At 33.3% G+C, this 12,087-nt stretch overlaps 2 protein-coding genes across 2 annotated transcripts; one reads left to right on the top strand and one right to left on the bottom strand.

Moving 5' to 3' along the window:
- Positions 1–6,036: 6,036 nt before the first annotated feature.
- Positions 6,037–7,845, top strand: LOC112276066 (uncharacterized). The gene is made up of 3 exons (XM_024507037.3): positions 6,037–6,359; positions 6,698–7,117; positions 7,501–7,845. Exons 1-3 carry the CDS (start codon positions 6,249–6,251, stop codon positions 7,693–7,695), a joined length of 726 nt encoding a protein of 241 aa, XP_024362805.1. The 5' UTR covers positions 6,037–6,248; the 3' UTR covers positions 7,696–7,845.
- A 909-nt stretch (positions 7,846–8,754) lies between these two features.
- Positions 8,755–11,716, bottom strand: LOC112276065 (isoaspartyl peptidase/L-asparaginase). The gene is made up of 5 exons (XM_024507036.3): positions 10,818–11,716; positions 10,383–10,616; positions 10,027–10,113; positions 9,561–9,858; positions 8,755–9,419 (listed from the first exon to the last, which is right to left on the bottom strand). The coding sequence occupies exons 1-5, from the start codon at positions 10,983–10,985 to the stop codon at positions 9,118–9,120; spliced, it is 1,089 nt and encodes a 362-aa protein (XP_024362804.1). The 5' UTR covers positions 10,986–11,716; the 3' UTR covers positions 8,755–9,117.
- Positions 11,717–12,087: the final 371 nt, after the last annotated feature.

Genomic DNA, 12,087 nt, shown 5'->3' with positions numbered 1-12,087 from the left:
AGATCAAAAACAAGAATACATATCTTCTATCCTTAATACTGAGATTTCTTGACCAACTAAATCAAACTAAGGTCTTTATTAAAATAGATTTGTGATGAATATACTAATTGATATCCATCAAAGAAAGAAATTAATAGAAGTTTGTATTTTGAACCAAATGTGGATATTTTGAATAGAATGTCATGCCTTTTGGATTTAAAAATATGTCAATAATTTTTCATTATCTAATGAATGATGTCTTTGAAGATTTTTGAATGTTTTTGTTGTTTGATATCTATATAATATTTTAATCTACTTTAAGAGTACAAAAGAGCATGAACTTCATGTTTGTTGTGTATTATTAAAATTTTAAAATATAAGATTATGCATCAAGATAAAAAAAATATATATATTTTATACTATTTAAGTTAAATTTTTAAGATACATCATTTCAAATAATGGCCTTATATTATCATATATTAGGAGGTTTTAAAAAATAATAAGAGATGTTTAATATTTTTTGAGATTTTTCAACTATTATTGAATCATCATTAAGATTTTTTTTCAAGTTGTAACTCTTCTTACATTTCTTATATGTAAAGAAAAACTTGAAAGCAATAAAAAAATTGAAACATCTTTTAAATATTCAAAGACAACCTTAATTTTTATATTAATCTTGTATCACATCAACTTTTTTTAAAGCATTTTTTTATAGAAATAGAAGCATCAAACTTTGCTTTGAAAATGATACTGTTACAAATCAAAATAGATGACAAATTCCATCTAATAGCTTTATATTCTAAAAACCTTTTAGCAACCTAGATTAATTGTAAGATCCACAAAAAAAAAAAAAAAAAAAAAAAAAAAAAAAAAAAAACTTTATAAAATCAAGGATTCATTTCAAGAATGGCATCATTATCAAAAAGGTGCTTTTAGTTTAGTTCCTATGTATATTGTTTCATATTACATGTATTCTTGCTTAAGAATATACCATGTACTTAGTTGTGGAAGATAAGTAGAAATGCAACAACAAAATTCTATCAAATCTAATAGACTTTTAAATAAAAATTAAACAATTTTTAATAATCTTAATCAAATTTTAACCAATATAAAAGAAATTTAAAAGGATTTACAAAAAAAACACAAAGAAGTTATAAATTAATTTAAAGAAAAATTATAAAAAAATCTTTAAAATTTTTAAAATAAAATTATAAAAAAATAATTATTATCTTTAAAATATATATATATATAGAGAGAGAGAGAGAGAGAGAAAGAGAGAGAGAAAGAGAGAGAGAAAAAAATAATAAAGAATCCTAAAAAATATTAAAAATATAAATCTCAAATTAATCTTAATTAAAATCCTAAATCAAATCCTAATTGACATCCAAATGAAACATAATCAAATCTTATGTCAAATCTTAATGAAATCTTAAATTCTAATCAAATCCTAATATAATCTTAACTAAATCTTACTAAAATTTTAGATCAATATTAATCAAATTTTAAATTCTAACCAAATCATAACCAAATCTTAATCAAATCCTAATCAAATCTTAAAAAATCTCAAGAAAAATCCCAAGTAAATCTTAATAAATTATTATTATTATTTAAAACCTCAAAAAATATTAATTGAATTTTTGATTTTTACCACAATATCACCTAAACTTCAATCAATAAGCAATGAACAAGCACATAAATTTTGAAAAGAATTGATCTTACCAATTCAAACAAAAGCTTTCAAAAACCTTTTGGATGTTGGTCGTCTTCCTTCTCCAACTTAAATATTGATCTTTCAATAAAGATTTTTCCTTACTAAACCATTTTATTGCTCTAAAAATTAGGTTGTATGTAGGTATTCAAGTTTAAATTTCTTTCACTTAATTTTGCTTCAATCAAACAAGAATTTATTTTAGATTTCTAAAACCCTCATTGATCCTAAATTTCAATTATCTAAGATAATAATCCACAAAACTCTAATAACCTTCAGTCTAATTGCTTGATTGACATAAAAATATTTACTTGCATTTAAAACAAGCACATTGACAACATCACAAAGTTTCATCCATAAATAAGCTACAAAACACATAATATCTTAAAATTTGTGAACTTATTTTAATTTTTCAAAATCTAAATCCACCAATTGTATTTCTAACTTTGAAAATCCTTCAAAACCTCAATACTCATCCAAATAATATGAAACCAGCTCTCAATTTTTTTTTTTTTATAAGTCTGCTTCCTAATTCCATTCTTCGATTCAAAAAAAAATCTGAAATCAGTGTAGATTTATGGTTTTAAGCCTTGAGATGTGATTTCAATTCTAGCTCATAATTGATCCTTTTAAAGAATCAATTCTTAATAATTTGAGGTAATTTTTACTTTAATATATTATTAATTCTTTTTTAAACATGTTTTTTAATTTTTTATTTCATTTACTTTGATTTGAGGCATTAATATCTTTAAAAATTAAATAAAATTTCTAATTACAAAAAACTATATTAAGACTAAAACATTTACTATCTTCCTATTATTTATCCTTATTTTTTTTATTAGATATTTTTCCTAGATTCTTCTATAATAAAAACCATATTTTTATTTTTTTATCATATAGTTGCATTATCACATGACAAAAAATCATAAGAACTTCAAGTATTTCATGTCAATATGTATTTTGAATCTTTGTCAAGATTATTGGAATATGTCATTATCAAGATTTGATTTCAAAATCACTTATCAACCAAAAAAGCAACAAAGTTTATTAGATGCCCTTACTATATCTTGTATCAAAAGAAAGAGATACAAATTTTGACCAACAATAAACGATCCTCTTGAAGCTAGAGTAATTTCATCTACAAGCAATAAAATCAACTTTAATTATTGATTTAACTTTTATTATGTAAGTTCAGTCGAGTATGCATTTAATCTTCTTGTTTGTGATATTAAAGAAAATTCTTTAAAATCTCATGATACTTTTAAATTTGAGTCTAAAAAAAATCTATTCCATTTTGAAGGACACTTATATGTTCCAAAAGATGAAATACAATTACATATTCTTCAAGCTTGTCATAACATTTGAACAATATAAAATTTTGGATACAATAAGACTTTAAAGCTAATGTCTAGAGATTTTTGGTGGCTTCAAATGTGGAAGGCAATCAAAAACTTTGTACAATCATATGATATTTATTCAAGATCAAAAACTCCTCGTTATTGACTTTACAAACTTCTTTAGCTATTATTTATTCTTGAATAATAATAATCTTTTGTTTCTATGGATTTTATCATGTATCTTCTAGTCTTAGATTTTTATGAATTTATATTTGTAATAGTAGATTAATCAATAAAATGATATATTTTGTACCATGTACAAAATTTATCACAAATAAAGATTCAACTAAGGTTTTTCTTGACAACATCTATTGCTATCATAGATTATTCATGGATATTATATTTGATAGATGGATTCAATTTATATCAATGTTTTAAAAAATCTATTTTAAAATTTTAAAGATGGATATAAAATTATCTTAAACTTTTTATCCTCAAATTGATGGATAATCAAAGCAAATAAATCAAATTTTGAAGTAATATTTGAGATGTACCATCAACTATCAATAAGATGATTGAATAATATTTTTTATTGATAGAATTTGTTTAAAATAAGATAATATATTTTTTTATTCAACATACATATTTTTTTTTATCAATTATGATTAATATCTACAATATGATACTTTTAACTTTTCAAAAGTTGATAATCTTGTGGCAAAAAATTTGACAAATCATTTGTTAAAACTACATGTAATAATGAAGGTATAACTAAAAGAAGCTCAAAAATGACAAAAGATTAATAAGAATGCATATTGCGAGGAAAAACTTAATTGAATCTTGGCAACAAGGTATGGGTGTTTTGTTGTAATATCAAAACTACTTATCATTGTGATAAGTTGGATTACTAAAGATTTAGAATATTTCCTATTTGTGAACAAATCAATCTAGTAGCTTACCAATTGCATGTACCAAGATCTTTTATATGTTCCATATGTCTCTTCTTGAGCTATATAAGACAATAGATATACGAAAAAGACAATAAATGCCACCTCCTTATATAAAAATGGATAATAATCAAGAGTATGAGATCAAAGAAGTCTTAGACTAAAGGTGGTGCCAAAATAGGTTAAAATATCTTATTCATTGGCATGGATATGATATTAGTAAATGCACATAGAAGTTATCCAAGAATATTACAAATGCAACAAAGAAGATTGATGCTTTTCATTGATGTCATCCATCAAAACTAAAATGAATAATAGCAAATATTTGCTATGAAAGAAATATCATTTAACCTTTAAGACAATGTAATAGAAATAAAGACCTTGAAGAATGACATATTCTTCTTAAATAAATGGTGAAATATAATACATTTGGTGCTATAACATTAGAAGGGTTTTTGATTTTTGATAATTTTATTGGAAGTAGAAACAACTCCTGACAATGTTTCCAGTATTTTATTTAAAAGAAGTTATAATAGCATCAAAAATAATTAAGTAATAGAATTATTTTTATCCCTAGATATGGCATATTATCAATACTTGACAGAATCTATTAACATCCTTTAAAGGAAACAAAGATCAAAATATATATCAAAAATATATTAATGACATCAATTCAATATTAATTCAATATTAATTCAATATCTTGTATCAATGATATCAATTCAATATTAGAATCCAAATAATAATATTACTTCTATGGTATATAAAATTTGATGTAACAAATTTATTTTAGAATTTAAATTTTACATAATGTGTAAAATTTATAGCTAATATATAATTATATATCATATATGAATTCAACAATAAATTGACTTTACTTCCAAGTTCATTACACTTCAAATGCCTAAGCATGTAGAATAATTACAAAATCTCTAATAAATATTATTTTTAGAAAAATAAATTATAAAAAAGTAATAATAAGGTTGATGTTTTAAATATTTTTTAATACTTATAATAAAGTCTATAAGTCAATCTCTACAAAATGGATGGCCTACATAAATTTTTATTTTTCATGAGTTAATTAAAAAAATAGTATTAGAGCAATATTTTTTTTTCCAAAAAAGGTCTTTGGATTTTTGATCATGTTGGCCAATAATAATATTATACTATTACATGGTGATAGAAATAAATAGAATTCAGAATTCGAAGAAGTCAAAAATAATTTATGAGTTTTTTTACTCTAAAGAGCTTATGAATTTTTGATCTATCACATTGTATTAGAAATATGACATTTTATTAACACAGGAGTGAAAAAATAAGTTACTTCTTAAATATTTCTTTTTTATTTTATTTTAAATGAATAGTCCTATTCTTTGAATAATTTTTTTGTATTAAATATATCATTAGATTCTTCATGGTTTCAACAACTTTCATAAGATAATAAATTATGGCAAAAACTTTAGGATCAATAAATACTTACTTACAAAATTATGTACCAAGATTAAACTATAAAATAATCTTTTGTGTAGATACAAAAAGATATATATATATATATATATATATATATATTTATATATAGGGGAATGTTAAATAAACCCATGTTTTTACTAAATTGACCTATTTATGATGAAGAATATGGTAATCATGATGAATGTGGTTGGTTTTCATTACTTATAGATCTACTAGTAGAGAAACAAATCTATAAGTCATTTTATTTTTCATGATGGATGGATTAATTTAGTAGAAGCTTAGGTCTATTTAACATTTCCCTCATTTCTCTTGTGTAAAATTCGGAAAGGATGAAATAAGCTGAAATTTGATGAACAGAGCCCTATTCATCCATAAATGAGTCGAGGAGCACGATCAAAAACTGCTTAAAACAAGACATACCTGCATAAGGCATTCATTCATTCAGCCAACTCTGATTCAGATGGATGAAGAGGCACATCCTACAAATCCGAGATGGACTAGCGAATGAAATACATCAAAAAATGTCATCTCGTACATCCAATTGTGGGAGTGTTATCTGCTCGCCTTCACAAAACCCCTATGACAGGTTTTTGCTCACGAGCCTGCAAGCTCCTCCTCGATTCCATGCGCCATTCAACCCACGGCGCTGTAGGAATCGTGACCTCCGCATGCAATCTACGTTAAGACAACGTTTCCTCGTAGGAAATTGTGCTTCCGCTCCGAATTTCGTTTGTGGGTTGTTTTACGGGGAGGAGTTTCACCTGTGTTTGGATACTCTGTTGCGGCCTTTGATTGGGAGGATCCGCAATGGCGTCGCAGTGTCACCTTCTTTCTGTGCCCTCTTCTACGTCGCGGTTGTGCATTTCAGCTGCTAGCTCGGCCTCATTCTCTACGAATTGTAATGCTGGAGTTAATCAGGTGCAATTTGTGGTGATCAACTCTCCTATTGCCATGCGAGACTTGCTTGTGCTTACTAGCTCCGTTTTTCTCGAGCCCTGATTCAAGGTCTTTCTTCTTATCTGGAACTGTCGTCTGAGTTTTTGTTAATTTTGTCCTCCTCTTCTTAACCGCCAGTCCCTTTCCATTTACACGGTTTGTTTATTTGTTTTCTTTCTGATAGAATTCTCTCGGAATAGGAATGCAAGCACAATCTCTTTGATTTACAACAAAGCTTATGCATCATGGTACCGGTGAATATGGCTGATCTTTTCGTAATGTGATGTATGTTGCTCATTGAATATTTCTTTCATGTTCAGCCCTCTGTGTTCCTTCGGGGTCAGCGAGTTCAATTGCAGCGGCTCTCCAAACCTTTACACCTGTTAAACTTAAGAACCCCCGTTCAATGTGTGTCGTCCACTTTTGGTAGTTCGTCGAACAATGGGGAAGAGACACAAGAAAATAATTTACTCGCCAACATCATGGCTAAGGCTCCGGAACCAATTAGGGTTTTCCCTTGGGGAAAAGCGGGAAACTTGTTCGTGCAGAGGCTTTTGCACCAGTTTTGGACTGTTGGGAAATATTTGGCAATTCCGGTGTTGGCAGCGTCGATGCTGAGTGAGCTCTCGTACACTTTGCTGCAAGAGAAGGTGCTCATTATTCCTGCTGGTATGATTGGTGGATTTGCTTTCGCGGGGATGATGAAGGAAACAGCTGTCGAGCTAGCTGCAGACATTGAAGTAAGCTTCGTCTTGCCCGTGATGGTCGAACATATTCTGGAATTCTTTCTGCTTTACCCTTTGAACTTGAATACACTCTGACGCACAACGTGAATGCAGTTCGTGCTGATTAGTTTTATTCGAGTTTATAAGGAGCGAAGCTCAATAGTTTTACATTTCGACATATTAGCCAACTTACCAATACCAAACGCCTCGTATGGAGCACAAACAGTTTGCACTTCATTTTTAGTTACTCTGTTAGAGGACCTGTGTGTGTCCGTCGTCCTTCAATTTCTTACAGCGAAAACGGTTTTTAACTCGTCGTTCTATTGTATTCTACTTATGAATGTGGCGAGCTATATCTTGCAGTTTCCTGACGAACCAACTGGCTATTGCGGGTGCAGGTTGGTCAGTTTCCTTGGCACCTTGTTGCGTTAGGCTTCATGTTTGGAGCTCTCAAGTTTATTGGCCCATATCTTCCTGCGTGGGGCCGGGTCAGTGTTCCCCATTTTGCTAATGGTGGATTGTGGCATGTGATTAAACTTGTCATTGACTGGAGAAGGCAGCAAGCTGAGAAAACAAAAGTAAGATCGAGGTGATTTTACAGATACTGTATTTCTAGTTCACAAGTTCACCAGGTCTTTGTATGAAAGTTTCTGTTCACGTTCTTTTTGGCATGGAACATAAGTGCTTTCGGGGTCTGTTTGTAGCCATCTGTCCTTCTGATTAATGACGTTCTTTGCACTTGAGGCATTTGTCACTGTTGTATGATTGATTGCTTGAAACGAGTAACTGTGAGTGCAAGATTACAGATCAAGTTCGCACAGTGTCCGCCGTGAGCCAACTCTTTTAATGGCTTGCTGATGTCGATTCTGCCATGTTTATTGCACCAAACTGGCCTTATGACTGTAATTATCCACAGTGATTGTGCCTTCGATGACAGCTGAAATCTTCACGTAACGTGTAGCACTGATCAATCTCTGTGAATACAACCAATGTGTTATAACTTTTTACTTAAAAAATATCCATTGAGTGGCTAGGTTTGGACTTCAATATGGTCTTGTTTGTGAACTTGGAACATGTGTAAACTTCATTGACAATTTACCAGTTCAACTGTATAATTCAATTTTGTCACGAATGGGATTTTGTTGATCGGTTGTCTTGGATTGCTGTTTTACTCGTTACGATTTGTCACTTGAGCTTCATAGTGGGACAAATCTCGTACTGTATATATACATATAAGTAAATACTATGTTTATTTTTACTTTTTATTAGTAATACTAATCAGATTGAAAAGTAGTATATTATCAGGTTGTGCATCAAAATTAATTGTTCTGCTTGGAACAGTAGAATTTGAAGAGTATTTGCTCATTTTAGAAGAATCAAAAGAGGCCAAGATATTGATGGTTGCAAATGACAGCGGTCGCTTAAATTTTACGGTGTTAATTTATGAGGTATTAAAATTGACGAATTGTCTAATTCTATTTTTACCGGTGGATGCTTTGTAATAATTTAGATTTCAATCAACACAGTCTAAAATTAGAACATTGCAAATACTGGAAAAAACTTGTCACGTTCACTACATAATATTCTTCATAGATTCAACTCAAAAACATTCAACATATGCTCATTCAAAAAGTTGATGGGCGACAAGAATGTTGATGAGAGAGGTAAATGGTGTTTCATTAAATTCACAGGATCCACGTTATTCTGTTTGCCGTCTATCGGTGCTTTCCCCATTGGCCGTTAACTGGAGAAATGGTCAAGTTTGCACGGAACTGTACATTCGTTCACTAGCTCAACGAAAATTAGTCAGGAAGAGATCTTTCGATGGGAGGGGGGTGATTCACTTGTACCTGGCTGGTATGCTAAATAATCCCCTGCCGTCGATCTCACATGCAGGAGTCACTTCTCTCCTTGGCGCTCAAGGAAGTCTTTTCCAAGAAGAGGATCAGGTGCTTGCAAATTTGTCAAGGCACATGCTGAGGAGGACCACTTGCGAAATGTGTCTCATTGTTAGTTTACCAGATCCCGATCATGCGTTCTCCTCCTTCCTGAGCACTGGCTCGGAACATGCTTGGAGTGTTGAAAGCCATGGCTACCTCACCAGACGCTGAGACCGCAATCAATCCCCCCATGTTCTCTGGAAGCTTCTCATGAATTACCTTGTAAACGGCTTTGCCCAGGGGCAGCTCCTTATATTCCATCATGGCTGCAACTTCTTTGGCAACCGTGTGTTTGATGAACTCTTCGCCTCGTCCAGTTCCTGACACTGCGCAGAGGTGGTTTGCATAGGTTCCTGCTCCGACTATGGGCGTGTCGCCTGTACGACGAGGTTTGAAAAAGCTACTCAGGTAAAGATCGTGAGCGTATCAAGCACAATTTGCTTTTATCTGATAACATAATTATTATTTCAAGTTATATGTACTCCAGGAGAAGGAAAACTGAAATGAAAGCTTCTTACCAATTCTTCCAGACATCTTATTCACAAGTCCCCCAGTGGATGTAGCTGCTGCACAATTCCCTAAAGAATCCACTGCTGTACAACCTACGGTCTCAAATTCTGCCTTAAAAACTTGATGAAGGGCTCCTTTCTTTCTATGTACGTGACCACAGTCAAAATGACCATTAGCCTTGGCGTGCCCGTTCTCCCAATGAATTACAGGTTGATGATCAGAGTGGACGATGCCGTTGCCTTTGTTGAATGAATATTCATTATCATTATTATTCATCACGTCAGGAGCGTGCTCGGAAAAGTCCAACTGCACGACAAGTACCAAAACAAATATCAGCCCATAAATCATAATTAAATTTTTGAGTGTCGTCCCTCTTTTCGGAACATCTAAGACCAGCGGCTACTCCACTCTTTTAGCATACATTGTCCAAGTGATAGCAAATGGCGTAGGGTCTGCATCTACAACACTTCTTACCTCCACGGATTTCGTCTTCTTTGCCATCTCCAGCTTCTCTCTGTTCTCATCAGTTATGAAGGTCTCGGTATCCACCATCTCAACTCCCTGCGGAACTAAGAACACTGTAAATGCATGTTGAAGAAGATATTGCGGGGGCAGCGAAGATGTCTATATTCCTTTCGCACAACATGATGAACCGCCAAGCAAAAATTTAATATTGCAAATTGATCCTTAATGATTGACATGCCTGTGCAGAAGATCACTCTGAGCTAAGTACGAATTCAATACAGGACCAAAGTTTCAACTACATCTGTCATAAGAGTTTTAACCGCTCACACTGTGAACAACGTCAGGATTGAAGAGCATTTTCTGACCTGCTGTCTCGCAAACTCCTCTGCTCCATTAAAGGCGAGGTAAACGTGAGGGGAGTTGCTCATCACTAATCGAGCCAGTGAGACGGGATGAACAACGGTGGACAGTCCAGAAACGGCACCGCAATTTTTTGTTCTCCCATCCATTATACTCGCCTCCATCTCTACGGTGCCCTTATTCGTCAGCACAGAGCCTTTACCAGCGTTGAATAAGGTATTATCTTCCAGTGCCTTCACCTGCACTCAGTTTTGATAATGTGTAACTCTTTTCGTGATCTGAGAGAGAGGAACTAGCTGCGATGGGTATAACAGCTCGGTAACATGAATTCTGACTACTACAGAGACGTAAAGAGAATCTGGTCAGGAACGCCAAAAAAATGTAGCATACAATGACAGCTCCTTTCCAAGTTGTTGAGGAATTTGGAGAATTACACTCACCACGAGCTCTACAGTTTCCAAGGCAGTAAGCTTGTTTTGTAACGCAGTAATGCCAATGTTCAAGATCTCATTGAGAGCTTCTTCAGTGCACTTCTGCCAATCTGCACTCATCTTTTCCTGGGCAATCATTCCTGCACCACCGTGAAGTGCGAGCGCCCAGGCACCCATGGTGTTTGTTCTGATGAGACTTTAAACCACAGAAATGTCAAGGGAGGACACTCAGCCACTCAGAGCCTACAGTAGACAATTCCACGCTCACAGCTACGCCCAACTGCTTGAGCGTACCTTCGAACAAAATCAGCAGCAATACCGTGATTGAGTTCTACACTTTCCCGTGAAAGTTGGATATGCTTCGAACGATGATTCTCTTATCACCTTTGCTTTATGACCACACCTCGAGGTTTACTATAAGAGAAGCAGGTAGTAACACCACCCGCAGCTTTGCAAAAGTATTTGAAATGCAATCAGAGGCTTGTGACTACCGCAATGCGTGTCTTAAAACTATCCTGATGCCACGACAATTGGTCAGATAGTTAGTATTCCAGATCGTCTTCTCCGCAGCACAAAAAACCCGGCGATGGAAAGAGCGACTAACTCCTCCAAAGAGCTGCTCCAGCTCCCCGAGAGAGAGCCACACCAGGCTCAGCTGGTCTCTTCAGCGAGTGGTGAAATAGCAGCAGGACAATAAAGCCCCGGGAGAATCTCTAGGATTCCATCCCAGCCTCTAAGAACTCGTCCTTGTACAAGCCGATGCTATGAGAGGCTACACCAGCTTGTAGACGAAGACGCGAGAACAAAAAACCGGCGCTGTAAGTGCTCCGTGAGTAGAGAATGAAGCTGCAGGACACGACCAGGTAGAGTCGTGGAACGAAGGACGTAGTGGAAGGGGAAAGTAACCAGCCACGGTTTGCTGGAATGCGCAAATGGCGAGCGCCATAATATACTCGTAAGGCATCCATACCGCAGCTTCGGAAGCCACGCAAATTGTCGTCGCAGCAGGTTGAATTTAATTTAGAGCAGTAAGAAATCAGTGTGCATGGCTCTGGGCCTTTCTTTTTTCACCTCTAATGCGCGCCATATCCTTCGATGTGCCTTTGACTTGAAGCAATTTAAAGCACAAAATTTATGTTGTATATTCTGAATTATATTGATAAGTAAATACATCAATATAAACTAAAAAATGTAACAACGAGGTGTTTGTACGGCAATCAATTGTATGGTTCCAGAATGTCTCATGAAATCTTTTTAATATAGTCATGGAACATAATCT

Source organism: Physcomitrium patens, chromosome 23, assembly GCF_059467195.1.
Source record: "Physcomitrium patens ecotype Gransden chromosome 23, ASM5946719v1, whole genome shotgun sequence".
Classification (NCBI taxonomy): Eukaryota; Viridiplantae; Streptophyta; class Bryopsida; order Funariales; family Funariaceae; genus Physcomitrium; species Physcomitrium patens.
Note: the sequence above shows the minus strand (reverse complement) of the source record. Positions and strands in the feature narration are given on the sequence as shown.

Bases quoted from the DNA above. Each gene is read 5' to 3' on its own strand.
- LOC112276065 (XM_024507036.3), bottom strand. From the start codon at position 10,985: ATGGGTGCCTGGGCGCTCGCACTTCACGGTGGTGCAGGAATGATTGCC. The intron at 10,114-10,382 runs GTCAGAAAATGC...TTAGTTCCGCAG, and splicing joins AGGAGTTTGCGAGACAGCAG to GGAGTTGAGATGGTGGATAC. The intron at 9,859-10,026 runs GTAAGAAGTGTT...CTTGTCGTGCAG, and splicing joins AGAAGACGAAATCCGTGGAG to TTGGACTTTTCCGAGCACGC.
- LOC112276066 (XM_024507037.3), top strand. From the start codon at position 6,249: ATGGCGTCGCAGTGTCACCTTCTTTCTGTGCCCTCTTCTACGTCGCGG. The intron at 6,360-6,697 runs GTGCAATTTGTG...TTTCATGTTCAG, and splicing joins GTAATGCTGGAGTTAATCAG to CCCTCTGTGTTCCTTCGGGG. The intron at 7,118-7,500 runs GTAAGCTTCGTC...TTGCGGGTGCAG, and splicing joins AGCTAGCTGCAGACATTGAA to GTTGGTCAGTTTCCTTGGCA.